Below are 24216 nucleotides of genomic sequence, written 5' to 3' on the forward strand. Positions count from 1 at the left end.
ATCGCAGATTGCCCATCTGTCTGTGTGTGGAACTGCAACCGCGTGCCAATGTTCTCCTTGATTGCCGTCCAAAACAACTAGTAGACCAGGGATCATTGTCCGAAACAATGGACTCAGACATGCCATATATTCGAACAGTTTTGTCAAAGAATTGGGCTTAACTGTCTTCTTTACTGCAGAGCAGTGAGCGTGCTTACTGAATCTGTTGATGACCCTCCAAAGGCCATCATGCCCAATCTGAGTTTTTGAGAGATCAAAAATGAAATTCATTGCAATACTTTCTCAGGGGTGCGTGGGAATGGGTAAAGGCTGTAGTAATCCTTGTGCCTTATGCCTGTCAAACTTGACCTTCTGGAATACTAAACAACTGCGTACAAAATCGTCCACATCTTTCTTAAGTCTCGGCCAAAAGAAGTAATGCTCCACACTTTTCAAGGTGGTGTCGATGGCACGGTGACCCGTAAAAGCTGGACAATGGCACTCAATCAGAACCTTTTCCCTCAACAACTGTGTGACGCACAACATCGTTTTCTTCATCAAGTAGCCATCCCAAATGGAATATCCCGCTACTACCTCCCCATTCTGTATTCCAGTGAATACATCTGAAAAATCCGGATCTGTGGCGTACTGATCAACCATGCTCTTGAAGCTTCTATGATGAATCGCGAAAATAGCCAAGACTAGGGGCTTCCGAGACAAAGCATCTACGACCAAGTTTTCTAGTCCGTGAACATGGACAATCTGGAAGTGAAACTGTGACTGTGACAAGATGTTAGCCCACTGCTTTTCTGAAAGCTGCTTTTGTGACAAGAAGTAGCGTAAACTCCGATGATCAGTAAAGACCGTGAAATCGGCTTCGAGTAGGTAATGTCGCCACTGAGTAAGAGCATGGATCACTGTCAGTAGCTCTTTCTCATAAATCTGTGCCGTCAATACTGGCCTTGAAAACAATCGGCTTTCATAGGCAATCACATGGCTTTCTTGCATTAAGACGGCTCCTAGACTACGACCACAAGCATCGCAAAAAGAACTTCGAATGGCTTTTGCAAGTCCCGCAAAGCCAAAACTCTCTAGTAGTCAGTTTTTCTTTAAGTGTCTGAAAGGCAGTCACCTCTCCTTTCTGTGTCAAAATGTGCAAAGGGGAAGCTACCTCTGCAAACTTTCGAATGAACCGTTGGTAGTAAGAACGCAAGCTGAAAAAGCTTTTAACTTCATGAACATTCTTCAAGTCAGGCCAATCGCGCATAGTGTCACTTTTGGCCAGATCCATTTGTACCCTTTCTGTTGAGATGATGTTTCCCAAGAAATGTATCTCGGGCAAGAAAAACTCGCTCTTTTTCACATTTATAAGCAATTTATGCTGCCTTAGTGTCTGGAAAACTCACAAATGATCGGTACTCTTTGAAATCTAAAAAATCATCCTGAAAGCTGTCTTGTAGATGTCTGCCGGAGCAATACAGATCTGATGATAATCACTTCATATCATATCGGCAAGTAGAATTCTAAAGTCTGTCGAGTATATCATCGATTCTCGTAATGTGGAAATCTGTTCTGGTTCATTGTTTCTTTATTTTGGCCCCGGCTAACTCTGTAAGGTGGCTGGTTCGGTGGTGTACTGCCAGGAATTAATCATGTGATCTTCACGACGTAAAGGAGGCAAGTCGATTTGTACGCCTTCAGCGAAACAGTCAGCCCTTATTGCAGAAAATCTCGTCGTTCTTTTTCGAGGTCAAACATATTCGACCTTCAATCATCATTCAGTCCTCTCAAGAAAATCGAGTAAAGAAACTGAATTTTATCAAGTAAATTCTCTTTTCCCCTTCATGTGTCAAAAGTCGCTTTCTTAGCCCAATAGTCAACCACGGCGTTGTTCTCGTGGTACCAAGGGATTCCTCGGAGGACATCACACCCTACCAAAGGCATGATATAACAGTCCTCGTGCCCTAAACACCCGTGACATTGCAAACGAAGTTTGCCAATGATCGGTGGAATGGCAACATCCCATCCGTGTGCCAGTAGAACTGCCTTCGCCTGTGGACTCAACGACCAATTCAAGTGAGAAGAAGTTGGCCTTGGCTCCGGCCTTCGGGCCTCAGCGTATCGGGCGTAATTCCAAGTCGAGCCGCCAATTCAAGTGAGCAGAAGTTGGCCTTGGCTCCTCCATCAAAGAAAATGAGGGCTTCCTGATCTTTCACTTTGCCCCAAGTGCGGCAAAGCTTTGTACTTTCGCTCATTTGATTCGGGTCGGGCCCCGCACAATGTGGTACCAGTTTTGCTTTTATCTTTCCTTTTCTTCCGCACTCGACTGCTGCTCTGTAACTCTCAAAATTATCTTCTGGTGGTCCTTTGATTCATCTTCTTTTCAAGAGTTCTTGTCCATCTCTTTCTGTGAGTACAGGTTCTGCTTTTCTGCACTCGTCTATCCTTTCGGCTCTCCTCCCGATGTGAGAAGAGAAGCAATGGCCACTCGCCATCTCGGGTAAATTGTATCAATCGGGTAATTCTTCAGAAGTTTCACCAATCTTATGTCCGTGGAGTACTCAATCAATCTGTTTACACATATGCCAATCTACAGTTGACATTTGTATTCCATTTTGGCAAACTTGTCCACCGAAAAAATTTGCCCAAATCTTCTTTCTTCTCTTCAGTTCCCGTGCCGGATTTTTAACTTTTCTTTGCCTTCCCATTGAGAGGTGTCATCTCTGTCAGATTCTTCACGAAAACCCATGTGTAATCTGGGATTCTTTATGGCGCTGCAAAAAGGATCGGATCCTCCATAGAAGAAGAATCTTTCTGTGCTTTCAAAATCTTTCTGTGCTTTGATACCACTGTAACAAACTTGGACACCCCAAGTCTAGATTCTACCGCGACACAACAGAGATTCACTTTAAAACAATTCACAAAAGACGACAAGGCCCGGTGTAGTTCTGTGCCAAGAGGTATTGGCCCCAAAAACTGGCTCCCCTTTCGGTATTTGTTTTTATATCTGTGTGCAAAGTACAAGAGCCCACGGGTGCTCACTCTCAGTCTCTTCGTCCAGATGCCCTGAGGAGCGAGCCCTTGAGGCTTATTTTTTCTTGCAAGGGATGCCCAAAAGCAGAGCCCCAAAAGCTTTTAAAACTTAAAAGCAAACTGCTCCAAAAGCTGCCAGCACTGATTTCCGTACAGCTCCGTAAAAAGCAGAAATCCGTACAGTCAGCTGAAAACGCGGAATTCCGCACGCTCAGCCACGTCAGCCTATCAGCACGTTTTGCGGGTCCATACACTCCCTGCCACGTCAGCCTGTGAGCGTATTTCCCGCTGGCCTGCCACGTCAGCAGTGCGTGTGTCCGGGGGCCTGCCACGTCACGAGTTTGTGACACCTTGATCGGGATTTGCAGGTTGGCTTTGTTCTTTAGTGGCTTGACACGTCAGCAATTTGTGACATCCCCCCTTCTCGAAAGAAATAATCGTCCGCGATTACAGCATGTCTGCAAAACAACTCAAGTTAGCTCAAAAATTTTCGAGGTCATCCCAACGGACAATCGGTTTTCTCATTCCAAATCGAAGCTCTTAATTTTCTGGGTCATTGGTTTCCCAAAAGAATCTCATTCGATAAGGAGTATATCCTTATTCAGATTGGAGCTCTTGATTTCCTAGGTCACTGGCTTCCCAAAATAATCTCATCCAATAAGGAATATTTAGTGGTTGGCACATCACAATGCAACACAAATGCTCATATATGCATGTTACAAGACATAGAAACATAAAGCTGCCGATGAACGCTCTTCCCACAAATAACCATCTTGATCCGGGCCATGAGCTATTCAATGACTCCCTCATCACTCCTCCCGCAAATAGCCTAAAAAGGTCCTGGCCATGAGATATAGAGGCCTTTCACAACCAAACGCCCTTAGATCGCAGCCTGTGTCGTTTGGAGGTGCTGAGAGTAACCATTGCTTAGACTTCTTAATACTCATCCGTAAATAACCATCCCTGTCCAGGCCATGAGTAACAACAACAATACTCACCCCATAAATAACCACAAGGGCTCGGGCCATGAGTAAAAACAACACTTTTCTATCATTCAATACTCCCCCCGTAAATAACAACTCAAATCGGCACGAAGACTGGTTTAAAAGAGATACCATCCATTTCAAACAATTTCCAAACAGGATCACCAAACAATTTCTTAAACAAAGTTCAAACTTTAAAAGTTAACTCGACATCAGTCGAGCTCGAAAATACGACTGGTTTTCCACCTTGAACCCTGCACCAAAATTAGCGTTAAGTTTTGTCCATAAGGCTATAGTAGACGGCAGCATGCGTCCACGAATTGTTGAATAGTCGAAACAAGCCTCGACAGACAGTGTTCCTGTGGCGGTGATGGTAGCCCCAAGATATACCAATCACATTGACCTCCAAGGTTATCAGTTCGAACAAAGAGAGAACCGTTGAGAGATGTTGAGAAATTTCAAGTTTTAATCTGCTAGGGTTTTCGTGGCAAGCATTTCAGGATACCCCACTCTGCCAGAAGCTGCACTCCAAAGGAAGATATCTAAAGGCATGTAACTTTAGGCAAAATTTTTCTTAAAAGCTTGTAAAGTCCTTGGAGTGTGCGGCTTGGTAGCTATAGACATCCACCACTGTATGGCACTATCTCTGAGAAAAACAGCGGCTCGAAAAAAAAATCTTGGATCCTTCTCTTGCAAGTGATCTTTATGACTTATGCCCTGTAAGATAGAGCGATGAAGACAAGAGCGCTCCCGATACGCGATGAAGTAAGGGTAGGAGTGACTAATAAGTTCGGAGTCGAGGCACAAATATTCTTTGAAAAAATTTCTAGTAAACTTTGGAAACGCCACCTTGCTCTGTCTGCTCTTTGGTAGGACCAGTATGCTTTAGGAAAAGCACACCCCTAAAGCTCTGATACCACTGTAATGGGGACGGGCACCACGTGCCAACGGAAAAGAACAAACTGAACAACTTTAAGCACTTCAAATAACAACTGAATTGAAAGAGATGCACGACACGAGACGGGGAGTGGCGGAGTTCCACCCCAAGAGAGCACTGCTTCAAATGTTAGTGTCCCTTTCGGTATTTCTTTATTATTGTTGATCCGCAAAGTACAACAGCCGAGGAGCACCTCCTTTGCAATCTGCGTGCTAAAGAGTGCCAGGGAGGGCCCCAAGGCTCATATTTAAAGGCTCAAAGCCTAAAAGCATCAAATATGAAAAGCTGACCCAAAAAAAAAAACTCTCCTAAAATTTTCGGGTTTTTCCTAAAATCCCGCCGCGAATTCCGGGATGTCTGTACAGGTGCCATGTCATCCTTTTTTGAGGTTATAAACTTGTGTGACTTCGTTTCGGCCGTGATTTTAGGGTTTTTAGGCCCCTCGGCCAGTGATCTGTGAGTTGGTCGGGGATTCGTTTTGTTTCTTCTTCTTCTTCTAGGTTTTAGGCCCCTCGATCGGGATCTATTCCATTGGTCGGAACTTGGTGGGAACTCTTCTTTGAAAAATAGGCCACTCGGCAGGACTTTATAAGTTGGGGAAACATCTTTTGCTTCTTCTTCTTAGGGTTTAGGCCCCTCAACCGGGATCTGTAGGTTGGCTCTGTTCTTTAGTGGCTTGACACGTCAGCAATTTGTGACAGCCGCCCTCCGGACTTTGGAGTGCTCAGAAGAGCGTCCTCGGAAGTATGCAATATCAAACTGTTGGATGAAAGCGAGGACTCTGTGGGCATCCTTGAAGCAAGAAAAAGTATCAAACTTTATTGCTTACCTGCCCTGCTTAAAGTCTTTGGGTTTCTTCTTTCTATCCTTGAGAAAATCATACACGTTGGCTCGGTAAATTTGCTTCCTCTTTGCAAACATCGGCTCATCGGACTCTGAATTGTCCAAGGAAGAGGAATCCTGGTCGGAACCGTCAAGAAGAAGAAGTCCTATCAACTTATGGGGACCCCGTCCGATGGGGCCCCAAGAGACATAAAGGATTAAAATAAAGCAGGACCCACACACACAGAGAAAGACTTGCGCTAATACTGATGACGTGGCAGTTGTACGATCAAAACCCGAAAATTGCGCTGACATGATGACGTGTTAGGCTTTACGGATTTCGCGTTTTGCACTGACTGCGATACGGATTTCCGTGATTTACGTTGGTAGCTTTTTGGCATTGCTTTTGAACCAGAAGCTTTTGAGTTTGAAGGCTTTTCATGTAAAACTACTTTTGGGGCCTAGGGCCTTCAAATATGAGGCTAGGGCTCATTCTCTGGCATGCTTCTTGGAGAAGGTGCAGAGTTTGGAGTACCGGCTTGTACTGTCTTGATGCAATATAAAGAAATACCGAAAGGGGCGCCAAGGTTTGGCGCCAATACTCTTTGGGGTGGAATTTTGCCACTCCGTGTCGCATGTCCTCTCTCTCTCTCTCTCTCTCTCTCTCTCTCTCTCTCTCTCTCTCTTTCAGTTCAGTTGTTATCGAAGTGCTAAAAGTCTTTTAAGTCTATTAGCACGTGGTGCCCGTCTTGTGACAGTGGTATCAGAGTATCAGGCGTGTGCTTTTCTGAAAGCATACCGGTTCTATCAAAGAGCAGACACAGCAAGATCGCACTTCCAAAGTTCATTGGAAATTTAGCTTCGTGCTCCGATCTCGGACTTATTAGCCACTCCCACCCTTACTTCATCGCGCATTGGGCGCGCTCTCGTCTTCACCGCTCATGTCTTATAGGGCATGAACCATAAAGATCACTTGCAAGAGAAGGATCCAAGATTTGTTTCGAGCTGTTGTTTTTCTCAGAGGCAGTGCCATGCAGATGTTGATGTCTACAGCTACCAAGCCGCACCTTCCAAGGACTTGGCAAGATTTCAAGAAAATTTTTGCCCGAAGTTATATGGTTTCTGACATCTTTCTTCAGAGTGCAACTTTTGGCAGAGTGGGGTATCCTGAAATGCTTGCCATGGAAACCATAGCAGATTGTATCTTGAAATTTCTCGACATCTCTCAGTAGATGTCTCTTCTCGAGTTGATTATCTTGGAGGTCCAGTGCGATTGCTATCTTAGGACTACCATCACCGACAGAGGAAAATTGTCTGTCCAAGAGCTGATGGACCATGATGTCTTAGGCTACGACCTTATGAAAGGAATCTAACCCTAATTTTTGGTGCAGGTTTCAGGATGAAAAGGCAGTCGACTTTTCGAGCTCGATCGATGTCAAGATTGCTTTTAAGCTTGAATTTTGTTTGAGTTCTGTTTGAGAACTTGTTTGGTGATCCTGTTTGAAATGGATGGTATCTGTTTTGAACCTGTCTTGGTGCCGATTTGAACTGTTTGACTCTGGTTTTAATACTGGTTTCATTAATTGGTTATTTTACTCCGGAGTGGAGAAGTGAGAAATACTGTTTTGGTATTTGTTTGAACCTCAGAACGACGCAGCCGATGCGTGGGGAGCGTTTCGCTGTATGTTTGAAAACCTCCGAGCGACGCAGGCCAATGCCTGGGGAGCGTTTGGTTGTATGCTTGTAAAATAATTGTTGTTGTGACTCCCGGCCAAGACCTAGATGGTTATGCGGGAGGAGTATTAAGAAGTCTGAGCAGTGGTTACTCTCAGCACCTCCAAATGACGCAAGCTGCGGTCGGGAGGGGGGGGGGGGGGCGTTTGGTTGTACAAGGTCTCTATATCTCTCGGCCCCGACCTTTTTAGGTTATGTGGAAGGAGTGATGAGGGAGTCATTGAATATCTCCCGGCCCGGACCTTGTTAGGTTATGCATGAGGAGTGTTCATTGGCGACTTTATGTTTAGATGTCTTGTAACATGCATATGTGAGCATTTGTGTTGCATTGTGATGTGCCAACCACTGAATATTCCTAATTGGATAAGATTGCCTGGGTATGTAATTTTAGTGCATCAAGACACCCGTGGAAGATCAGTGCGGTTTGGGTGTGATGGCTAATTTTACTACTCCGGAATATCAAGAGTTCCGATCTAGACGAAAGGAGAAGCTAACTCCTTGATCAAAAGAGTTGAAAGGAGAAGCTAACTCCTTAACAAAAAGAGCCAATTGATTGTCCCTCGGAATGACCCTCGGGAATTTTTGAGCTAACTTGAGTTGTTTTGCAGATATGCTATAATCGCGGACGATTACTCTCTTTCAAGAAGGGGAGATGTTACAAACTGCTGACGTGTTAAAGGCCTGAAGAAGGGATCCAACTTGTAGATGTCGGCCGAGGGGCCTAAACCCTAAGAAGAACAAGTAACAGAAGAAGTCCTCCTACCAACTTATGGGGACCCCGTCCGATGGGGCCCCAAGAGACATAAAGGATTAAAATAAAGCAGGACCCACACAGAGAAAGACTTGCGCTAATACTGATGATGTGGCAGCTGTACGATCAAAACCCGAAAATTGTGGTGACATGATGACGTGGAAGGCTCTACGGATTTTCGCGTTTTGCATTGTCTAATGTACGGATTTCCGTGATTTATGTTGACAGCTTTTTGGCATTGCTTTTGGACAAGAAGCTTTTGAGTTTGAAGGCTTTTTATGTGAAACTGCTTTTGGGGCCTAGGGCCTTTAAATATGAGCCTAGGGCTCATTCTCTGGCATGCTTCCTGGAAAAGGTGCAGAGTCTGCAGTACCGCCTTGTACTGTGTTGATGCAATATAAAGAAATACCGAAAGGGGCGCCAAGGTTTGGGGCCAATACTCTCTGGGGTGGAATTCCGCCACTTCGTGTCGCGTGTCCTCTCTCTCTCTCTCTCTCTCTCTCTCTCTCTCTCTCTCTCTCTCTCTTTCAGTTCAGTGGTTATTGAAGTCCTAAAAGTTTGTTCTTTTCTATTGGCACGTGGTGCCCGTCTAGTGACACCAATCCTCCTACATAAGCTCTTCCTCGTGCGTAGATCCTCCTGCCTCTCTGAGCACCTTTGTGTCACCAGCGTGTCACTACTATCTATCCTTTTTGTTGATTTCTTTCTTATTATCTATTTACTTTCACTTTTTGGAAACACCCCTCGGGAAATCTAACTGTCCTGCATTGCATAGCTAGTGTGGAACTGTCCAGAGGGAGTCCAGGCCTGAGGGCAGGGCAAGAGAGCACTAAGGTTGGACAAAGACTATGGTTAGCCAAGCGAGGTCATTGACTAGCCAAAGTGGAATCCTTTGCTACAGAGGCTACATTTCAGTTCTGGATGTGGCCGCAGTGTACGAAGAGGGTCGGATGACCTAGAAAGATACAATGGCAGCATCTCCTAAAATTTAGGGAACTGCTATTTTGGGACCTGAAAATGTGTTGGCGTCATTACCTCCGGAATGACAAGGGGAACATTTTCTTACTCTGCCGTGAAGTCAGCTGGGCAACCGGTTGGGAGATTTTTAGGCGGCAACCCCGAAACGGGAAAATGCTTATAAATGTGCCAAGTGGCACCTTCTGGTGCACTTTCCTCACGCAACAAGAAGTGGCGCTGATTTTTAAGCTGGGAGAGGCTCATTTTCAGCTTCTGTCACAGGTTAAGAGCTATGGAGTGCTTGCTTTCCCTCCTATGTACAGTGCGGTGCTAGGAGTGATGCCCTGCACGCTACGCACTGCCCTCTCTCTCCCCTTTGGCAGTATGTTATGCCCCACTAGTGGGCTCTTCATTTGACCAATGTACAATTGTGTGGGCTCATGCGCGATTGCCGAGGCAAGAGCCTCTTGCACAGGTACTGGATTAGCTAGCGGCTAATCCCCCCGCAGGTACAAGTGAATTCGGAGAGGTTTCACGCCAGAAATCTCGTCTGATTCAAAGGGCAAGTAGCCCTACAGGTGCGGGAGCTCGAGGACTTGCTACGGATGCGACCGACACGCGAAACGGAGCCCGAAACAGTAAATTACAGCCTGCTGTGTATTTTTGCAGGTTTAGGGTTTGGGCCCTTAACGGACCCTAATACCCCCAGGAGGTTCGGGGACGCAAGGGGACCGTTGTACAGGTGATCTGGCACATTTTCGGGGCTGAAAACAGAGAATTCAGCGTGCTGCAGATTCTCGCCAGGTTTTGCAAAGTGCCCGTATGCGTCGGGAAAGTCATTCAATGCGTGGGAATACTGACTGTGAAGTGTCCTAGTACAGTTATGTTGCCGAAATCAGGCCGGAACAGTGGAAATTCAGCCAAGTTTGTGCGGGGCAGCTTGTAGGGAACCACAACGTTTATTCCCTCTTTTGAACAATAAAGAAATGCCGAAAGGGGCGCCTAAGTTAGGGGCCAATCTGGTGTCGGTCTACTTATACAGGTGCAATCTAGTAGCCTGTATCCCTCTCCCCTTTGTTGTGTCTTGAAAGTACAGGTAAAGTGGACGACAAACTAAATGGGTGAAAGCTAAATCAAGGTTTAAAGTAAAGTCTACCGCCCTTTTTGGATTGAATAGGCCGGTTTCATGGTTCCATCGACGGGATTAAATCACTTTTTCCCATAGAAGTGAGTCTTGGTCCGATTGGGCTTGAAGACACAGGGGATCATAGAATAGACACAGGGAATTGTAATTTTGCCTGACAGACCAGATGATGTGACTGAAGAGGTTTCCTGATGTGACTGAAGAGGTTTCCTCTTCACAGGGTCAACAGACACATGAAGTGGGTGAGTCCTCAAGACCACCACAGACGGATGATGATATATTTAGGACCCAGTTGGCTATTGTTGTGGCTATGTTCACACAAGTAATGCAGAACCCGAGGTTTTTAGCCTTTCTGCAACCTCCTGTTCCGTGTCAGCAAGTTGGGTCACTGGATCATATTCAAAAGCCTGTTAAGGCTCGAGCACAGGTGATTCATATTGCACAGTCAATGGAAACACCTGTACACTTGACGGAGAACATGCAGTCTCCACAACCTGTGCCTAAGGTGCAAGAACAGGTGGCTGAGATGCCAGTCTTTCAAGCTGTACCAGCTCAACCCGCCACCTTTCAGCAGCCTATAGCTGGTTCTAATGGGCAGGGAAGCAACCTACAAGCTATGCAACAGGTCTTCCCACCACCTTCAGTACACCCTGGCTATTTTGGAGGTGGATCCGTATTCCAGAGCATGGCTGGTCATGCACCTGGAAATCAGTTTTACACGCCAGGAACAGTGTTCGGGGGTGCTCAAACGATGATGCCCAACCCCATGTATGGTGTCACGGGCATGCTACCAGGGTTTCAGAGCACTCAGGGCCAATTTGGGATGCCACAAGCAAATTTTGGTATGGCTGGAATTACAAATCAGCAGCCAAATATGGCATTTCCAGGTCAAGTTAATAGCGGCCAAGGAACACAGATGAACCCTAATAGTGTTCCCATGTTTCAGTCACTTCCATATGACAATTTAACGCCGCTGGAGAGGCCAACTCCGTACAAAGAAGGTGGCAAAGGTGTGTCTTTCACGACCTTTACAGGGTTTGATGACCGGAAGAAGGCTCTCTCATTCCTCCAACAGTTTGACAAGGCCTATGCAGGGGGAAACTTTACAGAGGCTTCAAAGGTCCGCAAGGCAGCCACTTTCTTGACAGGGAATGCGGGACAATGGTGGACAACTTTATTGCTTCAAGGGCAAGCTTCGTCCACATGGATTTATTTCAAGCAGATTTTTGCAGCAGCATGGTTATTTGATGACTTTGAAGCAGATGTCATGACAGAATGGCACCAGCTTAATGCTGCCACTTGCAGAAATCTGGATGATTACAATCGGAAGTTTTGGAAAGCTCTACTTCCAGTAACTTCCTATAGGTTTGTGTCATTGACAGAACAGATTGAAAAATACTGTTGTGGCCTACCTAAAGGATTGAGAAAGTACTGTACGAAGACAAAAAGTCACTACTTTGACGCAGCTCATTGAGGTAGTAAACATTGGCAATGGTTTGCTCAAGGGAGAAGATTGTGAATTTAACACTGGCGTCAAGGCAGGATGAGGCAAGAAAATTTCAGCCAAGAAGCACGTTCCCAATGAGGCTCCTAAAGGGACTCAGGAGTCAGCCAACGCAGGGAAAGATAAAGCTACAGCTGAATCAGAAAAGGGACCAGCGAAGAAATGGAAAAGACGCTTTCCTCGCAAGTCTGAAGAGCAAAAGAAGGTCCTGAGGACAGAGAACAAATGCTTTATTTGTGAGCAGCCTGGCCACATTGCTTACAATTGTGCTACAAAGAAAAGGCCAGCTCATTCTGAAGACAAGGAGGACAGGAAAGGAAAGAGGCCCATGGCTGGTCTTGTGCCAAATATGGTGGGCGACAAGCCAAGTTCAGATGCAAGTGAGCTTTGCACAGCATGGGGAAAGGTCAAGGATCAAACAGTGCTTATCTTCTATGATCCAGGTGCCAAAGCCAACTTCATTTCCCCAGAATTGGCTTCAAAGTTGGGAATCAGACCTGAAGAGATGGGGTAAATAGCAGAGGCAGGTTTGGCATGTCCTGGCCATACAGACGCTGTGACACCCATCATTGGAAAGTTACGTCTACATATCCAGTCCTATGTAGATGCTGAAGAATTTTACATCATGCCACTGGACGGATGTGATGTGTTGTTAGGTATTCCTTGGTTGTTGTTTCGTGTACAGGGAATCATGGATGCCTACAACAAAAAGATCACTGTACAGAGCAGGGGAAAGACTCGCATTCTGGATGTAAAGCTTAAAGGGGAGTCTATTCCCACTGTATTAGCTTCTGCTATTACTTCTGTAATGAAAAAGCATCTTTTTGTGTACTTGGTTTTTGCACGTGAAGTGTCAGATTGTGATGAATCAAATTTATCTGTGCTAGATAAAGAAAGGTCAATGTTTTTACAACAGTACAGTGACTGTTTTTCCGATTCATTACTGTCTCAATTACCGCCAGAGAGACCCGAGGACCATGCGATAGATTTGGTGCCAGGCAGTAGCCCACCAAATAAGCCTCCGTGCTCAGCAGAAAGAGATAATGGGCCAAGTACAGGAGCTATTAGAGAAGGGGCTGATTCAGCCCAGTTCATCTCCATTCTGTTCTCGAGTGTTGTTGGTGCAGAAAAAGGATGGCTCATGGCGTATGTGCATCGACTATCGTGCACTGAACAAGAATACCATCAAGAATAGGTTCCCTATACCTAGAATTGATGATATTATGGACAAATTAGAAGGAGCAGCTATGTTTAGCAGGATAGATCTAAAGAGTGGGTACCATCAGATCCGCATTAGGTCAGAGGATGTGCACAAGACTGCTTTTAGAACGACGTTTGGCCTTTACGAATTTTTAGTGATGCCCTTTGGTCTCACAAATGCTCCTGCTACGTTCAATAGGATGATGGACAGAATTTTCTGTCCACACCAGCAGTTTGTTGGTACATTCTTTGATGACATGATAATCTACTCAAAGAATGAAGAGGAGCATAGGCATCACTTGGCCATTGTGTTCAAAGAGCTACGCAGTCATAGGTTGCTCATCAATGCAAAGAAAAGTGAATTTTTTCTGGAAGAGATTCATTTTCTGGGACACATTGTCTCAAAGGATGGTGTCAGAATGGATCCTGCAAAAGTTGAAGCGATCAAGTCATGGCCAGATTTGAAGACGGTGCACGATGTCCGAAGTTTCTTGGGACTATGCTCCTATTACAGACGGTTTATCCGAAATTTCGCTGAGATTGCTTCACCTTTACATGCTCTTCAAAAGAAGACAGTCACCTTTAGATGGACACAGCAAGAGATTTCAGCTTTTAATCTCTTAAAGGAAAAGATGACTTCAAATCCAGTCATTGTGTTGCCAGATCTTAGGAAGTCATTTGTGGTCCAGTGTGATGCCTGCGGTAGTAGCATTGGTGCAGTGCTAATGCAAGATGGCAGGGTAGTAGCCTATGAGAGCATAATTTTGCAAGGGCAAGAGATGACCATGCAAGTCTATGAGAAAGAGTTACTGGCTGTCATTCATGTGCTCTTAAGTTGGAAACACTACTTGCTAGGTGCAGATTTCGTTGTCCAAACGGACCATCAGACCTTGCGATACTTCTTGACACAAACAAAGTTATCTGAGAAGCATATGCGATGGGCAAATATTTTGTCCATGTTCCATTTTCAGATTGTGCATGTGGAAGGCAAGAAGAACGTTGTGGCTGATGCCTTGTCAAGGAAGCCACAAATTTCAGCTGTGTCAATTCCTTATCATCATGAACTTGATGATATGAGAGAACGATATGCAAATGATGAAGATTTTGCAAGGGTCTTCGAGCAGCTAATGGATGGACAACGTCATGAACACTATCTTCTTAAAGACGGGTTCATGATGATGCATGGCAGATTGTGTGTCACAAAGCCATTGCGACGCAAAGTTATAGAAGAGAGTCATGTCCCACCGTATGCAAGGCATCGTGGTATCGATGCTACAGTTAAAGCGGTTGAGACATTCTTCTATTGGCCTACATTGAGAAGAGATGTGGATGCCTTTGTGCAAGAATGCCTAATTTGCCAGAAGGTCAAGTTTGACAGGCAAAAGACACCAGGGTTATTGCAACCACTACCTATTCCAGATAAACCATGGGAAAGTATTGCTATGGATTTTATCTTTGATCTTTCGAGAATGCAGACAGGAAACGATGGTATTTGGACCATCATTTGCAGATTCAGCAAACAGGCTCATTTTATTCCTGTCAGGAAGAAGATAAAGCCAGATCAGATGGCACGCTTGTTTATGAGCAATATTTTCAAGTATCATGGCATGCCACAGTCGATTGTTAGCGACCGTGATCCACGCATGACAAGTTTGTTCTGGAGAGGCTTGTTTGAGAATATGGGCACCACGCTCAAATTCTCTTCTTCATTTCATCCTCAAACAGATGGGCAGTCAGAAGAGGCAAATTCTACTGTCCTAGATCTGCTGAAGTGCTATGTGTCAGAGCATAAAGGAAAGTGGGAGCAGTATTTGCCATTGGTGGAGTATGCATACAATAATACAGTGCGTTCATCAACTGGCAAGGCACCCTTTGAGATAGTTGAAGGTGGCAAGAAAGTTCCTCCCATACTGCATACAAAGGACAAGATATTTGAAGCAGATAAGTATGTTCAGGACATGGATGAAATGTACAAGAAGGTCAAAGTGGCCTTAGAAAAGACTCAGGCAAAGCAAAAGAAAGCAGCTGATCGTCACCGTCGTGAAGTGGTATATTCACTTGGTGATTGGGTGCTTTTACGCTTTGAAAAGGCAAGGTTAAAGAAGATGAAGGGCAAGGAAAGATTGTTTCCAAAGCTCAACATGCGTTACTATGGGCCTTTTCAAGTATGCGACATAATCATTGATGTTGCATATAGGCTGAAATTGCCTGACAGTTGGAAGATTCACAATGCGTTTCATGTGAGTCTTCTCAGACCACCCTATGTGGGTGATATGCCAGAAGATATGCTAGTTGAAGATCAGCCGGAAGTCGAGGAACTTGACGAGATCTTGATCCGTGAACAGATTTTGGCACACAAAGAAAGGAAAGTGAAAGGCAAGGTTGCTAGGCGTTACTTGGTAAAGTTCAGAAACTATCCACCAATGGATGCTAAGTGGATGGAAGAAGGTGAGCTTGCAGAGTCACCAACTGTGTTATCACTTTACTTTGAAGCCTTCGATTTGCAACCTACCTTGACCCCTTGAGTTTCAAAGCTACATGGATTGTCAGTGTGACAATGGCTTCTGAAACAAATGATGTACATGGTATTTAAAGTGAGCTCAAATGAAATACCTGTTACATGAATGTTAGAGCTATACAGATTGTCAGTTTGGCAATTGCTCTTATGGAATGTCCAAAAGTTTGGTTATTGCTATAGAAGTGAGTATTTCTTGTCAGTTTGTCAAGGATACAGTAATTGCTTCTATTAAAGAGTACATGTGTAACTGTATTCTTAAACTATCGGTTTGGGTATGCTCGAAAGTGTTACGGGATCCAACGTGTACTATAAGACAGTGGCAAAATGTGCAGCTACCATTTTGTCATTGGAAAGTTAGTGACTCAAAGCAATGGTAGAGTGCGAAGCTACCACTATGTCATTGGGACAGGGTTCACACGCAGGCAATACATGAGTCGACGAGGTGTTGAATACACCAGGGTTGACAATAAGCATGTATGTGTCGTACATGTGTCGACAGGTGTTGAATACATCAGTGTTGACTAGGAGCATGAACGACATAGATGCAAACGAGGACGTTTGAGATTTCAAGAGGGGGGTATGTCACCAGTGTGTGACTACTATCTATCCTTTTTGTTGATTTCTTTCTTATTATCTATTTACTTTCACTTTTTGGAAACACCCCTCGGGAAATCTAACTGCCCTGCATTGCATAGCTAGTGTGGAACTGTCCAGAGGGAGTCCAGGCCTGAGGGCAGGGCAAGAGAGCACTAAGGTTGGACAAAGAGTATGGTTAGCCAAGTGGGGTCATTGACTAGCCAAAGTGGAATCCTTTGCTACAGAGGCTACATTTCAGTTCTGGATGTGGCCGCAATGTACAAAGAGGGTCGGATGACCTAGAAAGATACAATGGCAGCATCTCCTAAAATTTAGGGAACTGCTATTTTGGGACCTGAAAATGTGTTGGCGTCATTACCTCCGGAATGACAAGGGGAACATTTTCTTACTCTGTCGTGAAGTCAGCTGGGCAACTGGTTGGGAGATTTTTAGGCGGCAACCCTGAAACGGGAAAATGCTTGTAAATGTGCCAAGTGGCACATTCTGGTGTAGTTTCCAATGCAAGAAGGAAGTGGCGCTGAATTTTAAGCTGGGAGAGGCTCATTTTCAGAATTTGTCACAGGTTAAGAGCTATGGAGTGCTTGCTTTCCCTCCTATGTACAGTGCGGTGCTAGGAGTGATGCCTTGCACGCTACGCACTGCCCTCTCTCTCCCCTTTGGCAGTATGTTATGCCCCACTAGTGGGCTCTTCATTTGACCAATGTACAGTTGTGTGGGTTCATGTGCGATTGCCGAGGCAAGAGCCTCTTGCACAGGTACTGGATTAGCTAGCGGCTAATCCCCCCGCAGGTACAGGTGAATTCGGAGAGGTTTCACGCCAGAAATCTCGTCTGATTCAAAGGGCAAGTAGCCCTACAGGTGCGGGAGCTCGAGGACTTGCTACGGATGCGACCGACACGCGAAACGGAGCCCGAAACAGTAAATTACAGCCTGCTGTGTATTTTTGCAGGTTTAGGGTTTTGGCCCTAAACGGACCCTAATATCCCCAGGAGGTTTGGGGACGCAAGGGGACCGCTGTAGAGGTGATCTGGCACATTTTCGGGGCTGAAAACAGAGAATTCAGCGTGCTGCAGATTCTCGCCAGGTTTTGCAAAGTGCCCGTATGCGTCGGGAAAGTCATTCAATGCGTGGGAATATTGACTGTGAAGTGTCCTAGTACAGTTATGTTGCCGAAATCAGGTCGGAATAGTGGAAATTTAGCCGAGTTTGTGCGGGGCAGCTTGTAGGGAACCACAACGTTTATTCCCTCTTTTGAACAATAAAGAAATACCGAAAGGGGCGCCTAAGTTAGGGGCCAATCTGGTGTCGGTCTACTCATACAGGTGCAATCTAGCAGCGTGTATCCCTCTCCCCTTTGTTGTGTCTTGAAAGTATAGGTAAAGTGGAAGACAAACTAAATGGGTGAAAGCTAAATCAAGGTTTAAAGTAAAGTCTACCGCCCTTTTTGGATTGAACAGGCCGGTTTCACCTTTGCCTCTGCCTCAGCCTCCATCTCGTAGTGTAGAAAAGGGTCTGTCAATTTGGTGTTACCGTATTTGTGGTAGTGATGTATGTGAATACAGAGAGGAGGATCGCGGGGGCATTTTTTCGCTCACTAGGAGATTCTCCCCCCCCGCCCCCGTGCATTGTATATCCATCACTCTAGGGCTAACTTATCTTTCCATTGTGCACTAAGCAATATACTCTCTGTTGTGTGCCTTGAGCTTCTTCATCTTCTCCAAGCTGCGTGTGTTTCCTTGCAACCCTAATTCCAATAATTGGTGTCAGAGCAGGTTGTGTTCTCCTGGGTATAGTTGCCATTGTCCGCCTGCTCACTTTCTTCGATTTGGGTGAGCTTTGGTGAGTGTCAACAGATCGACTAATATTTTAGGATAGCTTTATGAGCTTGATCTACTCAAAATTTTCAATTGGGCTCATTGCGGTCTTCGTTTCGACTACAAGCAGTATTGCACAGGCAATTGTCCTTTTGTGTAGAATTTATGTCAGTGCAATTTTTTGTAGAACAGGGCCCTTACAGTCGTCTTTGGGTTGTGCTATATAGCACGTGTTGGTCCTACTTCGTTTTTCCTCTTTCGGGATAGTTTTCACATCAGGTCCAACGACAACACAGATGCTTTCAAGATGTTTGCTGGTGAGTAAAAATTGGATCGTGACAACTACCCAATGTGGGCTTACATGATGACACCTGTTCTTGTGTCAAAGGGTGTATGGAATGTTGTGTAGGGCATTGATGTATGTCTGGCTTCTGTGGATATAGGCTCTGTTGATGATGTTGCAGGTTCTTTTGTCGTTGCTAGCGTCGTTTTGCTTACGGCTGAGCAGTCTCGTGGGGATGTTAGAGATGCCGGAGGAGGAGCAATAAAGACACTCCCAAAATGGAAGACCATGTCATCCACAAGCGCACGGTTTTGAGGCTGTCCAATAACCCAATGAGAGCATAACCCTCTTAGTGGTTTGAGAAGCCCTTGAATGGTGCAAATGCTTAAAAAACTATCGAGGCACATCCTTTATCCACAAACGCTCCATGGCGAGCGCGAGTCTACCATTTGTCTAATTTACCTTTATCATTATGCTGCAGACATACCCGTTCCTGGCAAAAGAGCTGTTGATTAACTTTTAAACAATGAAGGTGTGTCAGCCAAGAGTTGGAGCTCTTTATAAAGATTTTTGGCATCCTCAACATGCCCACGTAATTGAAGCATACAATGCTTGCCATAGTCCTGAATTACACATTGCACACACGCAACAAAGCGAAACCAAGCAATATCAGGATCAACATGCGGTTGGGCGACCGGTGGGGAATAATATCATAAATCATCCGGCAAAACGCCTCATGCGAAAGATAAGGATTATTGATGTGCAACAAACGTTTCTTAGCGAGAGGGTGATCATTGTGCGCTTGCCCAAAGTGCAATGACATCACAACGGAGGCATACTGTGACAACAACAAGGGATGGTTTATGCTCATTTCGCATACAAACTCATCAAATTGTTGCATGTTGAGGACATACCACGGATCTAAAGTGCATGGTATGAAGAGTGAGCATTATGCTTGGATGCAAGAGGCTCCAGAAATCCGACATCTGTGTGCATGTAATGAGATCTGTCCAAGCCTGTAATTCCACACCCAACATGTGTGAATGTCGTGTGGTGCTATTAGATAAAGCGGGTGCATTGTCAAAATCACCGCAAAGCAAAGCATTGGAAAGCCACGGATAAGAAGACAATGTACGCCATAAAGCGGCCTGTTGCCCTGATGCTCTATGCGCATAAACACCACCAAATTCGTAAGTTTGGCCATTGATCAAACATCAAACCATCATCCAACGACCCCCTGGATCATTGTATGCTAGAATTGGGTGTAACTCATGCCTAACCATAATCAAAACACCTGAAAAGCCCGATAAACCGGTATGCAGTAACTTACAAAGTATGAGCATTTCTCAGCAAATTTATGCTGATTATGCTCTTACAAAACCACAATGTTTGCCTTACATGTATGTACATAGTGCCAGGTTTATCCCCACTTGTCAGGGTTACATAACCCGCGCACATTATATGAAATGCATTTAACACAACTATGTATTCAAGAGATATATATAGAGACAAAGAAAAAGGAGGGCTTGACCTTTTTGTATTACATGACCAAAATTACGTGAAAGCCCAAAGGCATTACAAGGAGCCCGTAGGCATGATTGAAAAACCCCCTAGGATATAACATAACAACAAACCATAGGGGAAAAATCACGAGGGACAACTTTGCAAGATGCAATCAAACGGCTGGAGGGCCAAAGGAGAAAGGGAAGGATGTGAAGTAGAGTGGAGGCAGAAATATGCTGCCCGACACTTCCTTGTGAAAGGTTGAAAATTCCAGTGAAGAATCCTCATTATAAATCTATCAAAGTGAGTGTACCGTCACCAGAAAGCAGTCTGCATGGATTCAAGAGAGGGTCTTCAACGTCCATAAGCAGAAAGGTAAAGGAGGACAAGCCGCAGGAGAGCCCGACAACCTTCTCATGACCACCCCCACCCACCCAACCAAGAATCTGCCAACAAACTAGAAAAAACAACAAAAAAATTATGGAAGAAACAGCAAACAAAGAAAACACGACAAAACAAACAGCAACAAATCTCACACACCCCTAACTTCACAAAGGAACCAGGAGAATAAACCAACAAACAAGAAACACAGAAACGAAAGAAAGACTCTGTTGAAAGCTGAGAATCAAACGCTAATAAGGAAAACATGACAGAGCTGAACACAGTAGACTCATGAAGAAACCTGCGGGGCGATGGACATGGCTGCGAGTCCAGTAACAGCGTCCAGCATCCGGTCGGCTACAGCAGGCAAGAGGCGGAATCGACATAGGTGAAGCACTGACGACGGACGTGCCTGGGGGAAGAATGCCCGTGGCTGCCAGGGCAGCAACTTAACGAAGGACAGCATCGCAGTACACAACAAACCCAACCCCCCCCCCCCCCCCCCCCCCCCCCCCCCGCGCCCCCCTTCCTTCCTCCTCCTCTGTCTCCTCCGTACCCATTTGTGTTTCCTGTCTCAGACCCAGGAGGGCGATCTCTGTCAGTTGCTCTTTCATCACGTTCATCTGGTGTTTAGCAGGCTGCAGGGAGGGAGCGAGAGAGAGGACCATCGGCAAAGGGTAGTCCACTGTTTGGGGCTAATTGGGAGGGAGATTCATTGAGATGGTGGGATGGGGCCCAGGCAGTGGGAGAGGAGGTACCACATTGGTGCTGCATCGTTCATCAACTGACTCAATTTTCTGCTGCCACTTTGAAAGCATCCGCTGATGTGCGCACAGGGCAATTGGTTGAGCAGGAGTGCCCCCACCCTCTAGACACAATGCACATGCCGTTGCCATGACACTTACGATTCCTTTTATGTTTTCTATACTGCAAACATGTTTTGGTTCAGCTCTCATTAGTTTTAAGATCATCAAAGTTCGAAGATGTCCTCTATGGTGTGTGCTTTGCCCTTGAATATTGTACTTATGACATACAACACGTGCTCAAGGCATGCTTAAATGTATGACTTGCTGTGCTTTTACAGGCTTTTGTTAGAGGGCAACATTTTAGGTGGAGCACTTGCAACAAATTTCATGATGCGAGCTTTCATCTTGTGAGCGACAATGATGCCAGACATGAGGTGCTTGTTTATTTTGGAATATTGTTTGCTTTGTAGGGACAAATCAGTTTGAATTATGATGGCCTACTAAAAATCTTCTCTTGATCAGACAAATGCAACACGTTTTACGTTATATTTGTTGGTGCAGGAGAGGGTAGATCCTTTTTCTCTTGTTGCAGATGAGCTTACTGTGTTGGCAAATAGGCTTCGTTCCATGGTCTCTAGTGAGGTATAATTATTTTTCAGTCAAATCCCACATGGTGAAAAACCTGGATCAATGGGCTGGTTACTATTTATGTCTAGCATGGTGTTTCTCAAAAGATCCAAGCACATTAAGAAGTGTCACGTGACGGCTGCAAATTTTCTCGGGGTAACCTCATTTCAAGCTGCCTACCTGATAAATTTTGCAATTTTATTGAAGGTTCCAAAATTGGCTTGTGCGGCTGAGTACTTTTTCAAAACTGGAGTGGAAGGCAAACGATTTCGACCCATGGTAATTAATTTCCTTGGCTTCTTGAACAGAGAGAAGGTTCAAAGTGATGTTTAGTCTCTTTTCATGTGCCTTACCTACCGGATTCTTTATTTCCGAACGGCTAAGTCTTTCATATCAACATCTCAGTAAGTGGGCACGATTTGTCTGTCTTGCGGGGGCGAGGGAAGGCGGGTGGGGGAGGGTGAGGCAAACAATAAGGTTACCGTAGGTACGCGAGAATAAAGGGAGGGAGTCCTACGATTTAAGTTATATGTTTACTTTTAAAATTTTAAGAGAGCTAGTATTAGTTGAAGCCATTAATTATTCTCTCACACTACTCCTGTAACCTGATGGGGGGTTAGTTGGGACTGCACTAGGACTCCACCACAATGTAACTTGTGTGTGTGTGTGTGTCTCTGAAACCAGCATGTAGCCTTACTAAAGGGTGGGAAAATGTTCGCTTTCACCACAATGTAACTTGTGTGTGTGTGTGTCTCTGAAACCGGCCTGTAGCCTTACTAAAGGGTGGGAAAATGTTCGCTTTCACTCGAACTATGTCGTCTAATTTCCCTGCACTTTATGACACAAAGAAACTTCACAAATGAACTTGCAACTAGAATTCACCACTTCAAAACAATCCACGACTTGGTAGCTAGAGTGCTCCCAAGTTGACAATGACACCTTGTTGGCCCCAAAGACTTGTGCCCCTTTCGGTATTTCTTTGTTCAATTGCAAACAAACAACCCGAATACTTTCACCGAACTCTCACCAAGCTGTCCAAACCTGTCAAGGGCTGAAATTGCAGGTTTTCCACCCAATTTCGGCAGCATAACAGCATCAAAACCATTGTAGATCAAAAGTACACGTCTAGGACGGATTTCCTTGCATTTTAGAAGCTTTTCGGTGAGCTGTAGGTTAATCCCAGCATGCTGTAATTTCCTGTTTTTGTCATTGTAGGTGTCCAAACCCCTATATAAACCACCCCAAGGCCTCCCCGAGGCTTCCTTGGTGTTATCTTGCAATTTAGATGCGAAATAAACACAGAAAATAAACACAGCAGGGATCGTTTTGAGCAACCTGCAAATAAACACACAAAATAAACACAGCAGGGATCGTTTTGAGCATAGTTTCTCCATAAGTCAACCACACGTCGGACACACACGGGTACGGAAGTACGGATCATACTACCCAGAAATTCCACACGTCAGATAGCCTACTACATAGATGCTTAAAAGCCTACATACTACACCACCATGTTTAAAACTTTATACACAAACACCAAACCATAGAAAGTTCAAAAATTAAAATTTAGAGAATAGCTTGTGGGCACGGGAGAAGGTGAAGGTGAGCAAAAGAGGGCGAGAGCATGGGCTGGCCGCTGATTCGCAGCTCGCAGCTCACTGATGTGCTGTAGTGCCTGCATAACAGAGTCAGCGGCCCAACTCGCGCGGCCAAAAAACTGCAGGCGAAAAAATTTCGCCCCAAATTTTTTGCCAGGTATGGAATCACTTTCCGTACGTTTCCGTACACAAAGAGCAGAGGCACTTAGAGCTAGGAGGAGATAGAGAGCGGCTTTCAGATGCCCCGTCTCCACCACAACAGAGTTCAGAGACAGCTCCACCTTGAGAATGCAGAGGGCCTGGCTTAGCTGAGATCAGACCCAGGCATATTGTTCAAGGAGCTGCTGACACCCCCATCTTAGCTATATACCATGGTACACACGGAATACAATACATGGAGTTAGACAAAGTGCATATCATGCTTTTATACTCTTTGCATTTAGTCCTGCATTCTGCGCCCCCGGCAGTAGAGCTCCATCCTCCATCCATCATGGTCAGTACTCGTTTCACAATTTTCAAGTTTCAGCTTTTCCTTTCTCAGCAATGATAGTGGATATATCACATATGAACATTGATTTGTCTCATAGGCTGAGTTCACCTTTTTCAAGATGTTAATAAATCCCCTGTGTGTGTGTGTGTGTGTGTGTGTTCTATTCTTGCAGGTGATTTGATCTGTGTTAAGAAGTGCTTGTGAAGTATAGTGGATTATGCCTAGTTACCCGGAAGGGGATTTCGGAACAAGGAACGGCAACGGGCATGAAACGCCATTCCATGTTATGAACACTCATGCTTGAAACACGGAACGGGGATTCGGAACGGGAAGTTGGAATGGGAACGGGGAACGGAGACCTGAAAATGACCATTCCCTGTTACTATGGGATTATGTTACCGTCTGTTCTTGCAGGTGATTTGATCTGTGTTAAGAAGTGCTTGTGAAGTAAAGTGGATTATGCTACCGAGTCATCTCTACCTGTGTGTGTGTCTATTCTTGCAGGTAATTTGATCTGTGTTAAGAAGTGGTATACTGGATTATGTTACCGAGTCATCTCTACCTCCCCTATCAAGAAGTCAACGCATTGCTAACATTATATGCGAGACATGTATA

General features: G+C 45.1%; 1 protein-coding gene across 1 annotated transcript in view; it reads left to right on the forward strand.

The window, feature by feature from the left end:
* GPS1 (geranyl diphosphate synthase 1) overlaps positions 1–24216 on the forward strand; it is a 105696-nt gene that overhangs the window by 32824 nt on the left and 48656 nt on the right. The window contains exons 3-5 of the mRNA XM_086488268.1: positions 21225–21320; positions 21448–21528; positions 21721–21792. Of these exons, the coding sequence (XP_086344394.1) occupies positions 21225–21320; positions 21448–21528; positions 21721–21792 (249 nt within the window). The remainder of the gene's footprint in view (positions 1–21224; positions 21321–21447; positions 21529–21720; positions 21793–24216) is intronic.

This window comes from Adiantum capillus-veneris, chromosome 18 (genome assembly GCF_014529385.1).
Source record: "Adiantum capillus-veneris isolate H3 chromosome 18, ASM1452938v2, whole genome shotgun sequence".
NCBI lineage: Eukaryota > Viridiplantae > Streptophyta > Polypodiopsida > Polypodiales > Pteridaceae > Adiantum > Adiantum capillus-veneris.